A 25,220-nucleotide genomic window follows, 5' to 3' on the forward strand; every position below is an offset into this window, starting at 1 on the left:
GAAAGAACAATAAATAAGGCTACCTTGGATGGACTTGATTAATGTCCTTTCCAAAATTCTAAACTGGTTCATACAGGTGTGTTGACTGAACATCCTAGAATTCCAAAGACCAAGAATGTGGTATATAGAAACACTGTAGGGGTCATTTACAAACACTGGGCAAATTTGCACCTGAGCAGTAACCCATGGAAACCAATCAGACATTTGATTTCATTGTCCTACTTGTCTAAAAAGCTAATCACTAATTGGTTGCTAGAGGATACTGCCCAGGTGCAAATTTGCCCTGTGTTTTTAAATAAGGCCCGTATCTATAACTATTTTCAGTGGCCAAAAACAGGCAATGATTAATAGATGTGGGTCATTTACATTATGCACTGCTAGCGTGAGTAAATGAGCAAATTACTTCTGGAACACAGCGTATAGCAAACACAGGAGCAAGTTAATCACACTGTTTGAAGTGTGGTCTATTAATTTGGATTTCAATGGAGATATACTATATCTGTCTAAATGGCCTTTATGATACTAGCTTGCACGCCAAAAACCCTGGTGCTACATACTATGTATGTTTTAAAAGGACTGTAACACAAATAAAAGCTGATTTTGTTGTAGAAAGCCATAGCTTTTATTCCCTTAGTGGTGTTGGTACCCCCTACTATTCTGGAAATCCTGTGAGCTAAGAAAATCCCGGTCCATGTAACCTATGCCCCTGGAGGGATAGCTTTCCCTAAAAAGCTAATGAAAAAAAGCCAATGAAAGTTTAAATATTTCCTATTAAGGTTTATTAATGTAAGGAGCTCTTTGGCCTCCACCTGCTGAACAGTTTGAATGTTGCTGGGGATCTCAATCTGGGACATAAGGTCCCTGTGAAAAAGGGTGCCCTGGCTAGTGTAGGCCCATTGGGGGTCCCCATACATGGGCAGATAAGCTGCCGAATCATTCTGAAGGGCTGAAGCTAAGCTAGGCGGTATCAGTAGAAAGAGCAGCACTAGGCTCCAAGTTAGGATTGATATAGTGGAGGCAGATTTCCCAAGGAAATCCTGGCCTTAAAGTGAAGAAAGGGACTCAAGCTAGAACTACTCCCTGAGGTTTCCACTGGGAAAGATCTAAACAACTAGCTGGTATTCCAATAGGCGAACTTAAGCCTACCAATTCAGTCTCCATAGTGGTGCCAGCATATTTATGCTCTGTAAATGAATATTACTGCAACCCATCTACCTCATCTGATGCATTGTTCTATGTGAGTACATCTCCTTTTTCCTATCCTATTTTGAAAATTTTGTTCAAGAACTTTCGGCGTCCTAATATTCTCAATAAGTGCAGTGTGACAGCTGTAGTTTCCCATCACCACTCCCTTCCTTTATGCAACACAGTATAACCATGTTCTACCTAAGAAGTATCCAAAGCATCTGTCAAAACCATCATAGGGCTACACTATGTGACAGAATAAGCCATGATGTATGAAGATATTTTCATATCTTCCATAATTTCTATAGTCATTCATGCCCAGCAATCCAACTGATGCAAGAGTATCCTCCGATGAGAAGTTTGCCTGTTCTGCCTACACTCGACTTTCCATTCTTGTTTTTTATGATCATCGTCATGAATATAAATATGATAATATATATATTACGTTCTCTAGTTCTATGAGGAGAATAGCATTATATTCACCCTTTTGAATGTTCACAGTTTAATATTGGCTAGTACAGTCAGTAAGGTTGATTCTTGCTGGAGAATTTACGTTTATCTGTAATGACAGATAACAAAAAATAGGGGGAGCAAAAAAATGTTTCTGGTTTTCAAGATATTAGCAGATAATTCAAGATAATGAAAGATAAACAACATTTGCTTATTAGTTCTGTTGACCAGCCTGATAGTCAGGAGAACATTTTTAGAGGAAAAAGAGGGAAATCAGAAACATCAGATGTCACTGTTCTAATCAAAGCAATATGAGAAGGCTTTCCTCTCCTTCTGAAAATTTCTCCCGAACGTCAGACTGGTCGGCTGAAAAGGCCAGCAGATGGAGCTAATATCTTAAAACTAAAAGAAAAGAACATAATATTAATTGCAGAAGTGTTTAGAAGAGCAATTTTACATTCATTCATTTTGAGGTTTTACAGACAATAGACAAAAGTCAAATACAGACTACTATAATCTACCATATTTATTTTAGGCCAAAGGGGGCCCTCCAGAACTGGAAGCATAGGGAAAATGCACTTACAGAATCATTTACTTGGCCCTGTGCTAACAGCACCCCTAGTGCTGGGACTTTGAACAGTACATGAATATAAGTAGAATGTTTTATGAAACAGGTGGCAGGATTTTGAAGAGAGAATGCTAAATGGCAATTTTTAAACCTGTAAAGTGTTCTACCCAAAGCCAGAAATCATATGCATTAGCACATAAATATGTTCATATTCTTATTTGTAAAACTCATAAAATCTGCCAAGGCTAATGCAGGCTGATGTGTAATATGAGCAGGTACGGGAAAATATATGAAGGAGCTAAACGAAGAGATACACTGAGAGGAAAATGGATGAGTGGGGAGATTCGGCAAGAGCCTGTATATTAAATCAACATGAAGAGCAGGCTGCGGTGGGAGGAAAGACAAATTGTAGGCAACGTACAAAGCAGTCAGTGTCTTTTGGTCCTGTGCAGCCTCCAGCACATTCTCGGTGACAGCAATCACTAACATAGGAACCATAGCATCGGCCATCACATTGTTCTGCGCACACAGTCTTCGTCACTAGGAGGAAAGGAAGGCACATGTGAGCAGGAAGCACAGGTTGTAGCAGCAAAACTATACATTTTGTGTAACAGACTGGCAGGATACATGGTCCACATATCCCCCACACTTGTCACATTAAACATATTTCATATCTAAATAAATCATATACCCAAAACAGGGTTTATTACTACTATAGGCACATTAACTAACCAAGCAAAACTTTGCACTGAGCAGTATATTCAGAGATATTTTTCCTACTGAGCATGGTGAGCACTTTAAGACCCAAAAGTCTTACTTTTCTAAAACTGGAGAATGGAAGCAAAATTGGAACTTTAAGTATATAGGAGCCTAAGCACTGAAATTTCATTATAAGAAAATAGATTACAGCTTTAATCTGTTTATTACTCATTTCAGGGAAAATGCATAACTCTTGATATAACACCATCACACCCCAGTTATAAGGTAGTCAGATTATGTTTTATACCAAGTAGCATTAACCCTTTTCATACTAAAGATCAAAATGTTGAATGGAGTGGGGGCATGCAGAGCTTTAATTTGATTGGGATGATTTTGAATGGAAATCAGGTGTCTGATAATATCTAGTTGCAATTTTGTTGCTGGGCAATTTCAGTAGGAGAACAAATAACATACAAACGCTGCTTCATCCCTCTCACTGAACTCTGGACAAGCAAACATTAAAAGTATCCAAACATTGTTATACCAGATGTTTAGAAGTTCTAACAGATGTTTAGACACCAGTTCTTTAATTCTAATTAATTAATCTTTAATTAACACCCAAAGGTACTATTACTAGAAACAAAAATCCTACCAGGTTGTTATTGTGACTACTATGTGGTTATCATGACTGACATTTATATATACATGTATTTGGGTGGAAAAGCACTCTGAATACTCTTCTGAAAGCCCTTCATATTCTGCAACAGCGGTTTGTTGACTTTTGAATTTCAAGTCCTTCAAATCCAGCATTTGATCTGGACTCACAGTAGATTATAAGAATTATACAGATAAATGAATAAGCCATTCAGCTATAGTCCGAAAATATGCAGAAAATCTCCACCCTAAATCTCATCCTAACTGACCTTCAGGATGGGTTTTCACAATCAACCAAGTGGGATTATAACCATTTTTTCTAGATGGCAAACTAGTTGTCCTCTTTTCCCTTAAGGTGTCCAAAGCTAAGATTTTACTCTAACATAACCAATGTTTAAAGGAGAAGGAAAGGCTAATAAAGAGTTAATCTCAAGCTGCAGGCATACCTTCAGTTCTCTCAATAGTGCCCTTAAGTCTCCCCATATTTCACTTGTTCAGATGTTCAAAAGCCAAACAGGAAGAAAAAACTATGAGATGTGTAAATAAAGTTCCCATAATGCCTCACTCCTGTACAGACACCCAGACCAAGTGAACATGCTCAGTTAGTTAGACTATGAGTCAGCTTCCTGCTGATTGGCTCAGATCCACATTCCTAAAGGGGGGGAGAGAGTTCTTAGCATTCTTGAGGGAGGGGGGAGCAGGAGAGAGGAGAGAGCTGCATGTCTCTGGCACAGAAAAACAGACACAATAAATCTTTTGACAGAGAACTCAATGCAGCCTTTCTGTGAGTGATTTTGGCTGTATTTACATAGACCTTTCTTTTATTTTCTATGATTTTATAAACAAGACATAAATGAAGGAAGGGGGCCCTCAACCTGCCTCACTTTATTGGATTAGTCCTTCCATATCTACTCTTAACACACCGCATTGTTGTGACTCTTGCATTAAATAAAGTTAATGGATATCTTTAGTGTACATTGCCTGGAAAGACAGCAGTGCTTTAGTGAATATCTTTTTATTGTTGGTTCTGATGCATGGGGTTTCTAAGAAATGTGTTTAAAACAACTGTTGAAAAATATTCACATACTTAAACATTGATAAAAGGAATCAGAATTGTTGATTGGCGGGAATTAGGCTTCCGAAGAAGGTGGCACTACGCAATAAACTTAAGTTGCTCTGATTACTGCTGACTTCCTCACACAAAATCTATTACTTTTCTGGCCAGTCTACGGCACTAGCCCACGGTGACCAACAAAAACGTAGCATTTCCATGGTGACTCACGCCAACATTAACCACTGTGGTTTCTCCCCTACATGAGTACTGAATTTATATTGACAACCCAACTGGCACAAACTGTGTTCCAGTGTTGCTTCGAGGTACAACTAATCAGATATGTTTTCTAAGAATTCACTTAGCAAATTCTTCCTGTTTAACCCTATTTGCCTGGTTACAAATATACACATGACACACAACGCTATGGTTGACCCTCGGTTCCAAGATTATTGTACCTAGTACAGAGAGCTAGGGTTTTGCAGTGGTTAGTACATCTATTCCCCTTACAGTCACTCTGCTAAATGACTGTCTGAGTCTACCCATGTCACTTGGTCACTTGGTAGTTCTTCTATTCTTTCCTTCAAAAATAAAAGTACCATCACAATGTGATGGTGCAGGACACACAAATATACAGTGGTGTGAAAAACTATTTGCCCCCTTCCTGATTTCTTATTCTTTTGCATGTTTGTCACACTTAAATGTTTCTGCTCATCAAAAACCGTTAACTATTAGTCAAAGATAACATAATTGAACACAAAATGCAGTTTTAAAATGAAGGTTTACGTTATTAAGGGAGAAAAAAAACTCCAAATCTACATGGCCCTGTGTGAAAAAGTTATTGCCCCCTTGCTAAAAAATAACTTAACTGTGGTTTATCAATTTCAATTTTCAATTTCAATATCAATTTGTGTAGTCACCCCCAGGCCTGATTACTGCCACACATTTTTCAATCAAGAAATCACTTAAATAGGAGCTACCTGACACAGAGAAGTAGCCCAAAAGCACCTCAAAAGCTAGACATCATGCCAAGATCCAAAGAAATTCAGGAACAAATGAGAACAAAAGTAATTGAGATCTATCAGTCTGGTAAAGGTTATAAAGCCATTTCTAAAGCTTTGGGACTCCAGCGAACCACAGTGAGAGCCATTATCCACAAATGGCAAAAACATGGAACAGTGGTGAACCTTCCCAGGAGTGGCCGGCCGACCAAAATTACCCCAAGAGCGCAGAGACAACTCATCCGAGAGGCCACAAAAGACCCCAGGACAACATCTAAAGAACTGCAGGCCTCACTTGCCTCAATTAAGGTCAGTGTTCACGACTCCACCATAAGAAAGAGACTGGGCAAAAACGGCCTGCATGGCAGATTTCCAAGGCGCAAACCACTTTTAAGCAAAAAGAACATTATGGCTCGTCTCAATTTTGCTAAAAAAACATCTCAATGATTGCCAAGACTTTTGAGAAAATACCTTGTGGACCGACGAGACAAAAGTTGAACTTTTTGGAAGGTGCGTGTCCTGTTACATCTGGCGTAAAAGTAACACAGCATTTCAGAAAAAGAACATCATACCAACAGTAAAATATGGTGGTGGTAGTGTGATGGTCTGGGGTTGTTTTGCTGCTTCAGGACCTGGAAGGCTTGCTGTGATAGATGGAACCATGAATTCTACTGTCTACCAAAAAATCCTGAAGGAGAATGTCCGGCCATCTGTTCGTCAACTCAAGCTGAAGCGATCTTGGGTGCTGCAGCAGGACAATGACCCAAAACACACCAGCAAATCCACCTCTGAATGGCTGAAGAAAAACAAAATGAAGACTTTGGAGTGGCCTAGTCAAAGTCCTGACCTGAATCCTATTGAGATGTTGTGGCATGACCTTAAAAAGGCGGTTCATGCTAGAAAACCCTCGAATAAAGCTGAATTACAACAATTCTGCAAAGATGAGTGGGCCAAAATTCCTCCAGAGCGCTGTAAAGGACTCGTTGCAAGTTATCGCAAATGCTTGATTGCAGTTATTGCTGCTAAGGGTGGCCCAACCAGTTATTAGGTTCAGGGGGCAATTACTTTTTCACACAGGGCCATGTAGGTTTGGATTTTTTTTCTCCCTAAATAATAAAAACCCTCATTTAAAAACTGCATTTTGTGTTTACTTGTGTTATCTTTGACTAATAGTTAAATGTGTTTGATGATCAGAAACATTTTGTGTGACAAACATGCAAAAGAATAAGAAATCAGGAAGGGGGCAAATAGTTTTTCACACCACTGTAGGTTTAAAAAATTTTTTTTGGAAAAATCCTATCTGCATCCCCCCTTTGCTTTATATTATAGAAACAGCAGTGTGGCTCCTGCACTGTCTACAGGTCAATAGCTAACTTCTGCTTATGGCTATGGAAGTGGACATATTGCTCCATGAAGCTTTGTAAAGCTTGGTAAGGAAGCAACTGGACGTAAGTGTGTTCTTTTTGCATTTTATTAGAAAATTTTCTACAGCAATATCTCTTTAAGAATACAACCATGATGTTGATGGACGACAGCTCCCAGCATTAACCCTTGATAATGTTAAAGTTTGTTAGAATTTGTAGTCCAGCAACTGAGTAAAGTTTGGTTGAACAACAGTGTTTATATCCCTATTAATATGTGAACATAAATGAACTAAAGGAATAGATCATTGGAATGTAAAACTCATGTTCATATACACAAAGCACTGTTGATAATCTCACTAACAAAACAAATCTTAACTAGACAGTAAAACATAAAGAGTAAACATGCAGCAGCTAAAATGCTTGGCCAGTTTTGGCTTTCTAGTGTTAATGGGCCTTCTGCACCACACAGAACTGGCAGAAACTGACTGTATTACTGATGCTGCATAACAATCAGCCTTGAGATGCCCCAATGCATGTTCAGAAAACGCAGAACATCACTGTACAATAAAATCCCATTCTGCATTGTAGGACTAAGGGGAATTGAATCCAATGCCATGGTAATGCTCTCCCTCTCCCTACGTTGTGACCAGAACTTACTGTGGCATGGCAAACGCAGTAAAGGACAACAAATGAAATCAATACGGAGAACTTCAGAACACTTTCTGTTATTAGCACAATAAACAGATTTTAATTAAAGATGTCGCTTGCAAGGACAGATCCAGACTATAACTGATTGATTCAGACTGCTTTTGTCTTTTTTATAAACTATTACTTTGAAAGCTCTAATAGGTATCTTATAATAAACTGTTTTTTTTTTTGTTTTTTTTTTAAATCTTGCTTGACTGAGTCCACAGTACTCAGAAACATTCTTTAAGCTAGTAGTTTTTTATTATCCTTTCTTTATGAGCCTTCCTCCAACATAATCCATAGGGTCCCAACTAGGTTTTGTGTGTTGCTTGTCTGAATTTAATAGGGATCTGCCATTAAATTTCTTCTCTAACTTGCAAGCTTACTTTGCTTTAAGCAAACCTGGCCATTTGCCTGAGGTTGTACAATCAAGCCCCATGTCAACTGGTCTTGTAGTAAGAGGACCGTGAGACTCTGGGGGTGGGGGTATGCAGTTACATGACTGCAGGGACATATTTATTATAGTGTGTAAGCCAACCAATCAGCAATTAGAATTGAATGTTCACCTACAAGTTAGAAAACAAAAAGCAAAGATCTAATTGGTTTCTATTGGTAACATCACCGGTAATATAAACTTACACACTATAATAAATATGTCCCATATGTATTTGCCTTGTGCATGACAGAAGAGAGAGGTTCAATACAATAAGGGGCATTTGCTGTGTAAAAAACGGCGAGAAAATTTGGCACACATCGCCAAACTTTGCTGTGTAAAAAATGGCATGAAACTGGTGTATCACACAGCTTTTTACGCCATTTTTTCAGTGAATTCGTTTTACACAGCTTAATAAATATGCCCCTTAGTGTCTCTGTACTACAACTGAACTTACAAACAACACTGCATGATGGTTTTTGGGGTGCTGATCAGTACAACTACATGTTCTAATACATCTGAATGGCAGTTTTTATCCAGTCACTGATTACTCACACACTATTTTTCAACTTGGTTAAATAATATGTATTTACTGCCTATTTGCACCTTAACCTTATTTTGAAAGGCTTAGGGTGATATCTACTGATCTATATATTCTTTGAACTGTGGATGAATGTATAATTGTAGTCATGAACTAAGGGGGACCCTGACCAAAGGTGGGTACATCAAGGGGGCTTAAACTAAAAAAGCCCAAAACCGCTGCTTTAGAGGAATTTGTAAATGTTTATACAGGTATAGGCACACTGCTACTACATCATTTCTTTGGTGAAGTCTTTTGCCTCGATAAGTATACTGTATGGCATTATCAGATCTGTAAAAGTTTCTGAAATGTTTTTATCAGTCTAATCCAAGGTACACAGAACCATCTCTGTATGATGCTGCAGTATTAAACAGAAGTGGGCACACAGTTGCCATGGATATGCAATGTCACATTCAGGAAACTTGAAAATCATTATACAAAGAGTATACAAAGACCCCAAGACTCCCAAGAACTGCATTGCACATAATTGTGTCCTGATCTACAAATATGTGAGGAAATGGTTTAAAGCTGAACATACTAAACTGTTCTTGTGGCCGAAATGTATAATCTAAGTCTCACTAAGATCTTGCAGAATAGTAGGCCTCATTTAGTCATGGGGCAAATAGCACAATACAATTAAATCACCACAATTTACCTGCATTCTTTTTCTCCAGAAGTCTTTGATATGGAAAAAGGTTTTTGCTCCTATTTTTGCATGATTTTTGAAGTACAGATCTGTTATCCAGAAACCAATTTTTCAGAAAGCTCCAAATTACAAACAGGACATTTTCCATTAATCTAATAATAATTTTTTTAAAACAATATTTCCTTTATCTCCTAATTCAATTTCAGATTTTCCTGTAGATGCAATTTCAATGTTTATCACATGAAAACTCTATTAAAATATATGGGAAAAAAGCATGAATTAGGAATAAATTAGGCATAAAGAATTCTCGCCCCTAATTTTTTATGTAATAAACCAAAAATAATGTTTTCTCATGGAATTGAATCTGGCCCAGTGTTTGGGATCATACTATTTAATATGGGCAAATAATTTTAGGCTGCATTATCTGGGGTAAGAACAATAATTGTTTAGATTAAACATTCTTATTAATGACTATGAAGATTTTCATTCATCCAGGTAATAGTATGTCTAGTATAAATAAATCTAAAGCAACTGGACTTGTTAAGTAATCATTGAAATGATTCCTTAACAAGTCCAGTTGCTTTAGATTTATTTATACTAGATATTCTTGTTAATAATTACAAGGCAGTATATTGAATTGATATAACAGTTGCTGTCTATTTTTTGCACATGCTGTATCTTCTTCTATATGTTTTTTTGCCCAATAGAGAATTGAGTTTTATAGTTGCAATACATCAGCTCAAAACTTACCATTTTCAAAAAGTACACCACAAAAAAATTACTTTTTTCAACTGATTTTGTATTTTGTAAAGTCATTTTAAAATGTTAGTTTAAAAAATGTTCTAACCTGTAACATAAGTTCATATAGGGGTATTTTAAATGAAAGTATCTGTGCAACTTACATCTCTGGCAGTGTTGATCCGATGGTCCCCAGCAGCGTCCCATGCATGACTTAGGGCACCTCCCACCTGCAAGGTAAAATTCAGTTTTTAAGGCAAGAAAGGAAAGAAAGTAACACTATATACAATGCATTCTTTTTAATATTGGTCTGGCCACTTTTTTCAAAAAACATCCATTAATAGGCAAGAGCAAATAAAAATGTAACAATTTGGACCAGATGAAAGCTGCATTTGCTAGTTAAGTTGAACATTTTCATTCACAGTGCACACTAACAAACCAAGGCACATATACATGCTAGGCCCCATCAGCCAATGAATGCATAGTTCCCAACTGTCCTGATTTTCGTGGGACAGTCCCGCCCGCAGCCACAGTCCCTGATTCTTACTGATAAGTCCCTCATTTCCCTTTGATCTCCTGCGCTGAAGATAAAAAAGATACAAATTTAATTAAAAAGTAGCTTTTGGCAGAGAGCCCAGAAATCTTAATGAGTGTCACCTGCACTTAGAAGCATATTTATCAAATGGTGAACTTTAACACACTGATAAATATGCTTTTAAAATCCCACAGGAACAAATGAAAGATGAGTTTCTGTAGTGAACTCTTATCTCACATTTTGATAAATGGCTATTTGTGGCTGCTACACCAAAGGAACCCATCAAATCCCAGTCTAAGCCCCTCTGTATTTATTCTCTGTTTCTGTTTGCCCCTCATGCTTCTGAACTATCCAAATACGTCTGTCAATGTGCCCATTTATAAAACAGAAAATGTATAGGATATTATAGTGGCCGGCCAGCCTTCTATGGAAACTCTCTCATATAACCCATATAGGGGGCTTTTTTCCCAGGACATCATGTTTGGATATTAATGGAGGAGCATGTATGTTGTATGTGTCAACGTTGGGGCAAAGAAATGGAACACAATGTTATGTGCCTATGTATAACTAGTTAAAAGCATTACTATTTTGCTAACTGAGCCACCTACAAATTGCATTATGCATAAAATCTTAATAATAGAACAAAATAGCAATTATTTAAAGCTGCAGGTGTCAATAAGGATTAATCTATTTTTATAGTGAAAAGATACACAAACCAAACATATTCAACATTATTGTTAAGCACATATAATTACATGGAAATCAATGCATAACTTTAAAAGTGATTCCTAGTGAGAACTAAATGCACTGAGCCATTAAATCCTGGGGAGATGAAATTTTGTTTCCCTTGTGTCATTTATGGGGTAATCAGCCCATAGGTAACATTCTTTAATGGTTCTGATGTGGATTTTAACAATGTATAATTTCCTGTCACTGGGCCATCTGTTTATTTCAATCATAAACTCATTATGGCAACATAATGTAAAATAATTTCTATCTAACAGAATGGGTGGGGGGATAGGGAGGTAGAGGTGCGGAGGAGGATCCATCTGGCACAAATAATATAACTTTAATCAGTAATAATGATAATTATTATTAGGAGACTAGTGGAGCCCTATGCACAAATCTAATGAGTCTTAATTGATTTATAACAAAGGGAATTAGTAATGACTGCAAAGGAAAACATCAGTTTTTTCTAGATCGGGTAAATCTAAATATTCTGGAGAAAGAAATTAGCCAAAACTAGATACAATATGCCTAACTCTGAGGGCACAGACCCCATATTGCTGCATGGCTTTAAAATCACAAGAGAGCATTCCAGTGAATAGAGGTGAACATAAATAATGGAAGAATTGGGTAAGACATTGTTTGATAAAGCATCTCTGCTGATAAACAAGAAAAAATATGGTTTGTTGCCTGAGAAGAGCAAATTGAGCTGATCTCTTTTGGCTGTGGCTAAATAGGGTTATTTGTAGTTAAATTCTCATATAATTGTCAGTAGAAAGTAGAGCCACAGGTGCATTATTTTATGTATGAACTGCAGATAGCATAAAGCCACAACCACCTGCTTAGATTATGCATTACCCTTTTAGGCTAATGCCACATGAAGCGTATGGCGCAAATTTTGAAGCTGAAAAACGTTTGGCGAGAATTCGCTTCATACGCTTAAAACAAACTCCCGTATTCAATTCATTTGGGCGCAGACACAGGTGGGGGAGTTTTAAGCGTATGGAGCATATTCTCGAAAATATGGGTCATACGCTTCATGTGGCATTAGCCTAAACTAAAACTTAGGGATTTACCAAGACCCGAACGATGATGCCAAGATGTGAACGCTCCGAGCTTATTCTCGCCAATTTTTTTGCGCGCCTGCGCGAAAAATTCGGAAAGGCTCTGCCGCTGTTTACAATGGTTCGGTACGATATTATCGTGACTAATACGATTTTTCCGTAACCATTTTCGGATATTTGCGATCTTCAGAAATTTTCTTTTCCAATCCGAATTTTTCCCATTCGGGTTTCGAACTCATGTTTTGATAAATGTGCCCCTAAGTATAGCAACTGCTAACTACCTTAAAAGGGTACTATTCTCAGACAGTATGCAATTGGTCTTTATTTTTTATGCGTGTTTTTTAAATTGTATTTATATAGAAGCTCTCCAGTTTGGTATTTTAGCAGCTATCTGGTTGCTATGGTCCAAATTACCCTAGCAGCTTGGCTTTGATTTGAATGAGAGACTGGAATATAAATAACAGATGGCCTGAATAGAAAGGTTAGAAATAAGAAATATCAGTAACAATAAAACTGTAGCCTCACAAAGCAATAGTTTTTTTTTTGGTTTCTGGGGTCAGTGACCCCCATTTGAAAGGTGGAAAGAGGTAGAAGAGGAAGACAAATAATTCAAAAACTATAGAAAAGAAAAAATTTAAACCAATTGCAAAGTTGATTAGAGCCATTCTACAACATACTAAATGGTGAACAACCCCTTTAAGGAAACCTTGTACTGCTTGGCCATCCTGTGTGACCCTGAGGGCTCTGTACTCCCAGTCTGCAAGGAAGACCAGTGACTTGGTCTTTCATACCTCCTATGGAGGTGGCAGCAAAAAGGTACAAGTTTATATATATATTACACCCGTTTATACCTCTCTAATGGCAGCTTTGGGTCTGCCAACCTTACATTCATAATTCTGCACAGCCTCTGCTTGCCCACTTTCCATAGATTGTAAGCTCTTTGGGGACAGACCTCTTTCCAACTTGTTTATATATAACACACATGTATGGGACCTGTTATCAAAAATGCTTGGGACCTGAGGTCTACTGGATAAGGGATCTTTCCCTAATTTGGATCTCTACCTTAAGTCTGCTAAAAATCATTAAAATACTGTATATACTCGAGTATAAGCCTAGTTTTTCAGCACCCAAAATGTGTTCAAAAAGTCACCCTCGGCTTATACTCGAGTCAGGTGCCATGGGTCCCTCCAGACTAGCACCCTCTGTCCTTTGTGTGCAAATTAGGCCACCCGCAACCAGATCCTCCAGTGCCCTGGTCCGCTCCCAAATTCATCTTCATCTACCGTTCTCACCTGTCCCATTCTGCACTAGACATTGCACTTTATATTCTATATAATCTATATATAGTTTTGAATGATTTTAACTTTGTGTTTTAGCTGGGTTGCTGATTGAGCTAAGGGGGGTAGTACTCTTAAGGTATCATTGTTGATACCATATTGTTTTTGTTGACCCTCTTCTCCACTTACAGAGCTAATTTACTGTTTTTCTTTGAAATAAATATTTAAAAACATATACCCCACTGATGCCTCAATTAATGTAATTTTATTGTTATTTATTTTGATTATTGACACTTAGCAGTAGCTGCTGCATTTCCCACCCTAGGCTTATACTCGAGTCAATAAGTTTTTCCAGTATTCTTAGGTAAAATTTGGTACCTCGGCTTATATTCGGATCGGCTTATACTCGAGTATATACGGTATTTAACCCAATAGAATTGATTTTCCTCCAATAAGAATAAATTATAGCTTAGTTACCATCAAGTACAACTAGGTATTTTTTTAAGACAGAGAAAAAGAAAATAAAGAAAATAATTTTTATAAATAAGAATTATATGCTTATAATAACATCTATGGTAGATAGCCTTTCCATACTTGGAACTTTCAGATAATGGATCCTATACCTGTATTATATATTGAATATATATCTTATAGACCATAGAGCCATTAAGCCCCTATGTCACTTCAGTTTTCCATTGTAAGCTGATTTATACTTGTACTTGAATTCCTACTGTTTCCATTGTGGGTTGTGCATAGATTCTCTGAACTGGTACAAAGTGAGAGAGGGGTTGAATGATTCTGTGAACCTAAATGGGCTTGGGAAACTGAATGAGCTCATGTCAATAAAAAGGAGATATTTTCCCTTATATTAATATTAACTCTACCTCTGTTCATGTTTAAGCTTTATAAAGCACTGCATCTGCTTGCTAAGCTACCATATAAATACATTAAAATATAGATCTTGTATACAGCATATATTTCTACTGGGAAACTGTATTTAGTATCACAGCGATTGAATATTTAACTACTTTCCATCAGAGACTCTTAAATTTATTGTTAAGTAATTCGCTGGAAGGGATTAACCTTGTACACTTGTACAGGCATTAAACTTGGGTTTCATTGTTCATCCAAGAAAAAGTTGATCTTGGTAAAAAAAAAAAAGAAACCTATGGGAAATAACTAGATCTAGCCCAGCAGAATGAAAATATCATTTCTGTGAAAGAATGGTGGCTGAGTATTAACAAGCTAAGAGATAGCATTGTACATGAGAGCTGCTCGGTCTGGGCCTGCGGGCAATGCTATGCCTGTCCTTGTATAACATTCCCCATTGTAATGCTGCACATTCATTGCCTTTTCTATTGTGCAACAGAAGAAGAAAAAAATATAAAGAAATTATTCTCTATCTTAAACTCTGTGGTACTTATCTTCTGATCTCTTAGGCTGCCGGAAGGTTAATTATCCAACTGTAGAACTCGCTACCTCTACTCTTCTGCTTCCCAGCCGTACAACTTGCATTGCACAGTGACTGTAGCAGGAAAAGCACTCAGCCATGTCAGACCGGATTGCTCAGCAGGTCGGTTTTCATATGGTATTTTTGTGTCGTAGAAAGATACTAGATTACATGTGTTATGGTGAGTATGAGAGTTGCATTAATTAGCAATACTTAAAAATCAGCATTAATTGGAACATTTGCACAGGTTAACATCTTCCCTTACAGAAAAGCCATTCTAACACTTATTAGGCCTCTCATTATTGTTTCACAGGTGGCCGTGTATGCAATGGGTGCCGCTCTGAAGCACATAGCAGCCATAAACAAACACAATGTCACAAAGGCCTAGGTCCAGGGCAGCAAAATGTTAGAGGCTGCAAGCAGGCAGCCACCAACATCTATAATAAAAAATTATGAAAACCTAGGTCCAAACCACTATGTAACGGGATGGTGCTTAAAACTTCATTTAGTTAGAAAATAGAGCAATAATTTAATTACATTGCATCCCCAATTTCTGCACAACTGAACTCCTTATCTGATCTAAGCTATCAGGCAAAATGGCAAATACAGTTTAGGATAGGCCTAGCACAATGATATCACCATGTTGTGAAGGATCATGTGGTGACATCAGCGAGCGTTGCCGCAGGGGCACTGTAGCCATGAGGCAAGTTGAGATACTCGCTCATGTTAATTTAAAGATCCAACATTTTTACTTCTAAATCAGCACTCTCGGCACTAGCAATGCAGCACCCCTCAGCCCCCCAAAAAAGCTAAGCACGGGGAGGGGGGCAGCATCCAATAGGCCACCGCAGGGTAGCACTAGGGGCTGGAACGCCCCTGTGTATCTGTATTAAGATTTTAATTTGCTGTTACTATGGTTGTCAGCTCAGTTCAGATAAGGAGTTTTCATACAAGTGCAATTGAGCAGGAAACGGGGATGCAAACGTAATTAAATATGCACACTATTCACTGGCTGAATTTGGCTTTTATATGATTTATATACAAGCTCCTAGATGTTACATAGTGTTAAGCTGGGTCATTGGCACTAAACTGGGGAGTGAAACAGCGATTGGGCCTAAGGGGCCAGAAAGGAAAATTTGGCCCTGAACATGATACAGCACCTGCAAGTGGGCCCCTCTGCCTAGGGTTTCTATTCCAGCACTTATACACGTACATACCATGTCTTACTACTGATCATCTTCAGCCATCTCAGTATAACTGCCTTGGCACAAAGGTCCCTGCCTGTTATCATAACTTATGTTCAGGTCAGTTTAATGGATAAAGATCCAACACCATTGCAGAACTTACATGATAAATGGTGATACAATGAAATCAAAGTTGTAGTAAATATGGGGACTCTTGTACAAATCAAAGTGGTGTTTACAGTTATAGTGACGTTTCAGATAGATGAAGCCTTTGTGTTTACTGTGATGGACATATGAGATCTTGGTGGAAAAGGTTGAGAACCAATTCAATAAGTGGCCTAACTTGCTTCTTAAGACTCTTCCAAAATGTAATTTAGGGTTGGACTTTATCCCAGGGCTCTCTGCTTCTCCTTCCCTGCAAAATCCACCCTCCTTTATGAGGAGATTAAAAGAAAACTAGCACGACAGCTTTTGCTACCTTAGACAACCAGGTGGAAACCACCAGAAATCTCTGTACCAAAGGAGGCAACTAGGACATGTTTACACCTAGATAGGGCCACATATTTTCCCTTCTTACACAAATGAGGCTTTTATCAATGGTCATGAAACTATATGAGAACTAACAATCATACAGGAAAGTTAAATACCTACTCCACCACTACTAGTATTCAATCTATATTGACTGACTGATGGATCATGCAGTAGATACCGCAACCAGCTACTGAACCTTTAAAGCACCGCATGTTTTTGAACTTAAGTCAGTGACACAAAACTGATGATTTGCTGATAAATATTCATGTCAACCACCTTCAAACCTAAAAGCAGGGCAGTGTTAATCACTACATTCCATAAAACGCAGAGGAAGAAGCATTTGTACAGTTAAATCTTATCAAATTTCTTGCCGTGGCTATTTTGAAACATACATTAATTACAGTACAGTACAGTAATATTTCTTTACAGTGATGAATGAATTCCTTAACGACACCCAACACAAATATATAGGTGCGCAACCGAGGAAGTGAATGGATGTCTAACATAATTTTTAAATGGTTTTATCAGTTTGGGTATCCACTGTATCTTTTAGAAAATAATAATAAGGTTATGCAGTAAGCAATTTAATCTAGTCTTTCAAAAAATTTAAATGGAGGAGGGAAATTTAGGTGCGGATGCCAGTCTGCCAGTTCCAGTGAGTTCATCTTAAAAGAAAGACAATGTTGATTGATGTTATACTCCATTGCTGGCCTCCAGACGAACAAGAAGGAAGGGGCTGTAAGGAGCAGTCAGGCTTATGTGTGTTTGTTTCTTATTAGCATTACGTTAAGAAACTTACAAGTGGTTGGGGTAGCAATTTCCCCTTCTCTGATTTATATTCAGAAGTGCATTTATTAGCATCAATACAAAATAGAATTTTATCCATAGAAACCAAAAGACCTAAGGGGTCATTTACAATGTAACAGGCAGTATGCAAAGTGTCATAGCTGGAGACAGGGCACATTTGCGTAACAGTTTGAAAGAATTTTGAAAATATAATATTATTGTTTATTGTATAAAATTCTATGCTTATTTTAAAAGGTCCTATATGGCTGCTGTTGCAATTCTACCATGGATTTTAGCAATTTAACAGTACTTTACCACTGTATAGAGTAGGAATGCTAATAAATGGTACTTAATGGCTCCATCCCAGGAATTAAACAGCATCCATTTCATGCCTCAATAGAAACATTTTCAATATGACAGCAGAACAATTGGAAAATATTTCCTTCACAGTCAGTATACAGTCCTTCCTTCAAATTGGCCCAAGAATGTGCTCTCCTTCATATCTGGAAAACCTAAAAGCAACATGAAGTGGGTGAGAAGAAATGAAGAGCAGAAGCAATATATAAACTGATTTGGGTGCCACTTCTAATGTATCTCTCTGCTCCTGACACCCACTCCAGTGCTGCTCAATCTTTGCATGTGCTCCATAGCTTATTTCACAGTTTCATCGACACTGCCCTTAATACAGCCTTTGAAAGCCGAACAAATCCTTATTCTTAGTTCTCTCCTCTTATAATGATTTGCTTTCTGCTTGGCTTTATTTGAGCACTGCCGCTATCCACAAGGACAACAAATTTCATTTGCCCAAAATACACAAGTTCTGTAGTTCACACAGCTCTGCTGAGGCACGGGAAAAAGAAAACAGAGGTGCCTGCACTAGCCAACACATCCACAAAAGGGCACAGCCTTTAAAGACCGTAATTAATCCACCTTGGGTCCAGCCTGACCAACAATGCAACCTTGATTTAATGGGCACCCCAGCTGAGAGAGACACACAAGCATTATTGCTGTTACTTTGTAATTTTGTAAATGGCTGTGTTTTTTGCTATTTCAAAATAAGCTTTTTAGATATTTATGGGGCTTGCGCTCACAAGTCACCTTCTGTGGTTAGCTGTTTACAATAGTTCCTGCTTCATGGCTGAGGATTAATATAAAAATACATAAAAAAATATGACTTGTATTAATCAATTAATTAATGAAGCAAGAATAATATTCAGTAGGAGATGGCAAGAAATTTTTATAATTGTGGTCACTATGACCATTTTATGCTAACAGGAGCAAGTGGGCCTCACCAACTTGTTATATTGGGGTCTAAGGGCGTTTCTGAGCAAACCACCTTGCATATCAAATGTGATCTATGCTCTGTACCATCTGAACAGCAGAGTTAGTTACAGGACCTGGTGCATGAAAAATTCAAAGGATAGGGACCCCCCAGGCCCTGTGTAAGAGCCACTGAGCCTTAATATTGCCTAGTCTTTGTGAAAGCAGGAGTGCCCAAGATAACATAAGTGCAGCACCACAGTGGCTTTGCTTGCTGCATTGCTTTAATAAATGAATCCTTAAGTGTACTATTTGTAACAGTGCAGTGCCATCAATTTGTTGAAAAATTATGCTGTTGCTTCTGGTCCAGGTAGAAAGCACTGTTCATACCACAAAAAAGTGTACTCAGCCATGGATAGCCATAATGCTGTGCAAATGAATTTTGGCTAATGTGCAGCTGAATATAATATCCATGATATTTACACCACATCATTTGCCATGTGAATACAATACTCACAGTGGCTTAATGACTTCCACCTGGTTGAAAGTGATTTAAAATATTAGCATCATGTTTCCTTTTTTATAAATATCACAATCTGCATTTAGTACAGATATGGGACCTGGGGTTTTCCGCATAAGTGGTCTTTCCATAATTTGGATTTTATACTTTAAACTTGAAATAAACCCAATAAGAATGTTTTGCCTTCCACAAGGATTAATTGCTTCTTAGTTGTGATCAAGTACAAGGTACTGTTTTATTATTAAAATAGAGAGAAAATATTAAAATTCAAACTATTTCATTATAATGGGGTCCATGGGAGTTAGCCTTCCTGTAATTCAGAGCTTTTTGGATAACAGGTTTCCGGATAACATATACCATACCTGTAATGGATATGATTATACTGTAATAATATCAAAAGCTTTATATATGTGCTGTATAATTTACGATTGGGTAAATTACAACCTTGGGTTTTAGGTGTAAAACATGTAACCCAGTTTCATAAATATTCCTGTTAGATTCGGGAGCTGCTAAGCCTAGTGCAATATGATCTAGCACGGAAAGTAAGCGTTTCTTGTTTACAGAGTAACATATTTTTTCTGAGGAGGATCCTAATGATGTGATAGAATCTTTGCTCTGTGGGGCACATTTCAGCTAAACTATTGTTCAGAATAAATGTAAGGTTTATTCAGAGTGCATGTTCTACTAAAGTGTTGCCGTTATATACATCTGAGCATTTTTCATGGTCATTTAACGCTTTATGCACCATGCCATGTACAACTGACAATACTGACACAAAAGGATCAGCATGCTGGCACCGCAGATGGTACATTCTCCGGTTTCTTATGTTTCTGTCAGCACACAGGCCTGCTAAGTTAAATAGAGCTGGCATAGAAAGGGTTAGAAATGTGCCAAATGGGATCAATTTTTACTTTTGTGCAAACATATCCTTTCTAGTGATGAGCGAATCTGTCTTGTTTCGCTTTGGCCGAAAATTCGCAAAACTGTGAAAAAATTTGCGCAAAACGTAAAATGATGCACTTGCAAAAAAAAAATGTTGCGCACTTATAATAAATGAGGCACACGTCAAAAATAATGCTGCAGCAAATTTTTGTGCCCATTTGAAAAAATCCGCCAATGGCAAAAACAGAGTTTTATGCTGTTACTGTATATACACAGGTGACAGACACCTGTTTTTTGGGTTTTTTTGTCCAACTGTTTACCACTGAGTTGTCCCTGATACCCTTAGGTGCAACTCTTTAAAATCAGGAAAGTGTTGTCCTCTCTTTTTAAGCCCTACCTAATGAATTGTCTCTTGCTCTCCGATTACACTGCAAAATCTTCCTGAGACACTTGCCAACCCTATATACTGTAATTTACATCTTCCCTTTTTAACTATGGCAATAAATTTAGCATCTGTTTTGTTCCTGATCTCAACACAGAGTCCCAAACTCAATCTTTCCTCTCTTGCTCACATAGTTTTAATTAATAATAGCAATATCACAAGGCAGCCATACCTTTCTTTATAACTTCCTTTTCAAGTGACTTTCTTAAGTCTGCCGAAATGAACAACAGGTGGAGCTGTTGCTTCAAATGCATTATATTAGCAGTGTGAAAATTGCTATTATCTTGAAATCTACATTAAAAGTTATTAGTATAAATCAGTGCCAAAACTAGTGGCAGTAGTAGCGAAGTAGTGAGGGTGCTGGGCACATACCTCTTCTGTTTATATCCCCGTAGTTTGGGTCATGGTTGACTGACAAAAGACCATTAGAGTGTGAGCAGGGGGGTTTCTTGCCCTTGAGCCTCCTCAGATGCCCCCCCATGCTTACATTAACAGCGCCGGAGGTGGTCTGGGGGGGGCCACATCACTAGCACTAGCGGAGCCGGAAATTGGGCTCTTAAAGTTACCAGGAGTGGCTACTTGCCACCCCTGGTAAATTCGGGGACATTGTTGACTGAGGCCTCATGGTAGCAGCACCCCTGAGAGTGGGCATGCTATTTTGACAGTCAGTGTGCAAAGTGCGTGCTTGTAGGTGCCATCAAGGGCCACTGGTAAAAATTGCAAACGTGCTCAGAGCAACTTCCCATGAATTTGTTTTGAGGGGTTACATTACCTTTAGAAAAAACAACTAAAATAAAATAACTCTCTACAGAAATATATTGCCAAGTAATCTCTGGAGGACATGTTTGACAATGATAGGTCCTTTCCCGCAAAGGATGTTCATTTCCAAGATTAGTTTTGTTTGCTGATCAGAATAGATATGTAAAGGATTTTTAACAACAGACAAATAAGCTTTAACACAGCAATATGCAACACAAAGGTCCAAATGCGTCAAGAATATATTAGTCAAACTCTAATGTTTCTGTCTCTGCAAACAAAACACAAGAGGAACAGTAGGCTCTAAATTCAAGTACAAACAACATGCATTCCAATTGCACACCCATGAACTACTGGCAAAATAAATCCATATATTATACCCAACTCATGTCAGATTTCATCAGGTATTTACTGTACACTAGATCAGCAAGTGAACTATCAAGAACTAAACAAGAGGTTGGGGATTATATGGAAAAGATAACATTGGTGTTTCCAGCAATTGAGTAAGTAATGGTATGGCAAGGGTTATATCCAACAAACATATGAAAAGCCTTAGAAAAATAGAGAAGGGGGATTTTACCATAAGGGGTGCTGCTGCCATTAGGCAAGTTGAGGTGGCAGTGCCCCACAAGTTACCAAAGGTGGCAAATAGCTGCTTCTGGCACCTTAAAAAGCCACAATTCTGAGTCCCTCCTATGGAAAAAGCTGGGCAAGGGGGATACATCCCTTAGTGCTCACTTAAGAAGCACTTGCACTTTGCACACTGCATGGGGCATTAGAAATGACCCGTAAAGTATTCAAATGCCCCTAATACCAATGTATCACTGCCTTAACATGAAAGCAAGAAAAGAGAAGTACCAATCACTCCAGAACAGACTCATATACTAACACTAGGCAAATAACCCACAGCAACCCATCAGTGCTCACTTTTGTTCAGCCTGGTGCAGGTAGAATTTTGAAAGCAAACGTTTGAGTAGTTTTCAGGGGTTTCTGCAATTTTGCTCAGTGATGTGTTATTAATTCAGAGCCATAACCTGGCTTTCATACACCCAATGAATGGAATAAAGGAGATTGGCCGCTGAAGCCCAGAACTTGCAGTGCAATCTAGCAGAGCAAGCAGCAAGACTATAGTGAAGTATACTTGCCAATTCTGCATGTATCATCCCCATATTCACTATGCATCACTTCCATCCCCTTTCTACTGATGTCTATTCTAGATCTCTCTCCTAACTAGGGCAGTGTCAAGTAGGCATAACCAAACCACCCAACATACTTGCCAGAACATCCCATTACTTTAAACCGCTAAATAGAGAGACAGGTTTAGGGACTGGTGAAAGCCACAGCTTTAAACTAATCAATTCTTTTGGCTTACAGTATCACCTCTATGCTGACGATACTCAGATCTATCTTTCCTGTCCTGATCTCAACCCAGAGCTTCTAACTCGCGTCTCTTCCTGCCTGTCCGCTATCTCCACTTGGATGTCCCAGCGTTACCTTAAATTAAACCTCTCCAAGACTGAACTGGTTCTCTTTCCCCCATCCAACACCCACATTGTTCCCGAGGTATCTATACAGGTTAACAATTCTACCATCACCCCATCTTCCCAGGCCCGGTGCTTTGGGGTTATCCTTGATTCTGCCCTGTCCTTCACTCCTCATATCCAGTCGCTTATCTAATCATGTCACTTTCACCTAAGAAATATCTCAAAAATACGATCATTTATCACCCAAGATGCTGCCAAAATTCTTATTCACTCTCTTATAATATCTCGCCTGGACTACTGTAACTCCCTATTAATTGGCCTTCCCCTCCAAACACTGTCCCCTCTCCAGTCCATAATGAATACTGCTGCCAGGCTCATACACCTCTCCAACCGCTCCTCCTCTGCCGTGCCACTCTGCCAATCCCTGCACTGGCTTCCCCTACCATCCAGGATAAAATTCAAACTAATGACTCTCACATACAAAGAAGTTCATAACTTTGCCCCACCCTACATCTCTGAACTTATCTCTTGATACCATCCAACCCTCTTGTTACGCTCCTCTACTGACCTGCTCCTCAACTCCTCTCTCATTCCCTCCTCACACGCTTGCATTCAAGACTTTGCAAGGGCTGCCCCCCTTCTCTGGAATTTGCTCCCACAAACTATCAGACTTTCTCCCAATCTCTCTGCCTTCAAGAGATCTCTAAAAACGCATTTATTTAGAGAAGCTTACCCTAATCTAGTTTAGCAATACCCTGTGCCACACCTCTCACAACTCTGTCATGCCCATTCCCACACCTTGTGTCTCAACCCTTCTCCTTGTAGATTGTAAGCTCTTTAAGGCAGGGCCCTCTTTACCTCTTGTATCGGTTATTGATTGCTTTATATGTTACTCTGTATGTCCAATGTATGAAACCCACTTATTGTACAGCGCTGCGGAATATGTTGGCGATTTATAAATAAATGTTAATAATAGTAATAATAATAATAATTAACAATTCATAACAAATTACAGTATAAACATAAATAACAAATGCTTGCAACAAGCACTACTAACACATGTCTTTTGGACTACCTATCACTCCAGCCATCCAGCCCTGAGGAAGGCCATTGAGCAAGTTACAATAGTCAGCCAATTCACCACCTAGTGGGACCTGTACCTGCAGAGCATTTAACACATTCCAGACGGCTACATAGGCGTAATAAATTAGGGCATAAGCCTCCAAATGGCAAGCATTCCCCTACACCTAACAATAGGTTAGTGCATGTACACACATAGGGACAGGGGTGGATGGGTGAGATGTTGCTTGGAGAGAGTTATAACCCTACCTGTGGCTCTCTTCGCTTTCTCTTGCCAGCGGGCTCTGCCCCTTTCTCCCTATGTGATGACGCCAATGCTGCTCTACCTCCCCCTAGCCTTGTCAGCATCACCCTACGCTACTGTGCCCTGTGCTCTAAATGGCTAATTCTGTATTTTCCTGAGCCACAGACTTGTGCTATCTCCTCCTAGAGGTAACTGCACTACCTACATGATGCAGCTTGCACCCCGTGTGTTGTTCTCCAAAATAAAATGCTGAACAGCCCTAAAATATTTATATGCTTCTGCTATAAAAACAACCTGTATAGTTCTTGATATGAGCCAATATAAAGGATCACAGCATCCATTTTCCTTATATCCACAGCTCTGGGAATAGACAAGAATCTCTCTGGTCTATGTACAGTTACAGTTAAGCCCTTAACCAAGAGCATTGGAGTGGCTCGTACTAGGCTTAGGGGGAATCAAAGCTTTCACACTGGGGAGATTTAACTATAAGAGTTAAAGCATATTGTTTTTGTACAATCCCTCAACTGGGTCATTAAAGGGCAACAAAAGCCTGGAAAAAAATAAAATCTATTCCTGTGCATTTCACACGTTGATGCTGCACCTGTGGGGGTTGCAGTTCATTATTAACACCTGCATTGTCTAAATTCAACTACAGTCTACAAACTGCTAAGCCCCCTATTTTGTTATCTTTATGGATGTAAAGGCAATTACCAACGGTGGACACCAAAATGTAGATATTAAGCTTTATAGCCATTTTCCACTCTTTGGCATAGGAATAAAGCTAGATTTGCTCTTAGACATAACATTCACAAATTAAATCCTTCACTTTGTCTAAAGAGGTATTTAGTGAAGCCCTCTGAGGGATAAGTCCGGGAAAGAGAAATGAATGCCAGCTGCGATTGCTGGCTCCAGCTTTAAAATGAGCCATGAAAAGCAGAAACCC

The 25,220-nt window shown here is 38.6% G+C and overlaps 1 protein-coding gene across 1 annotated transcript in view; it reads right to left on the reverse strand.

Moving 5' to 3' along the window:
• The window catches only part of erbb4 (erb-b2 receptor tyrosine kinase 4), a 501,591-nt gene that overhangs the window by 130,330 nt on the left and 346,041 nt on the right, over window positions 1–25,220 (reverse strand). The window contains exons 5-6 of the mRNA XM_031892892.1: window positions 10,221–10,286; window positions 2,625–2,743 (exon numbers count right to left, since the gene is read on the reverse strand). Coding sequence (XP_031748752.1) covers window positions 2,625–2,743; window positions 10,221–10,286 — 185 coding nt within the window. The remainder of the gene's footprint in view (window positions 1–2,624; window positions 2,744–10,220; window positions 10,287–25,220) is intronic.

The sequence above is a fragment of the Xenopus tropicalis genome, chromosome 9, assembly GCF_000004195.4.
Source record: "Xenopus tropicalis strain Nigerian chromosome 9, UCB_Xtro_10.0, whole genome shotgun sequence".
In the NCBI taxonomy this organism is placed as follows: domain Eukaryota; kingdom Metazoa; phylum Chordata; class Amphibia; order Anura; family Pipidae; genus Xenopus; species Xenopus tropicalis.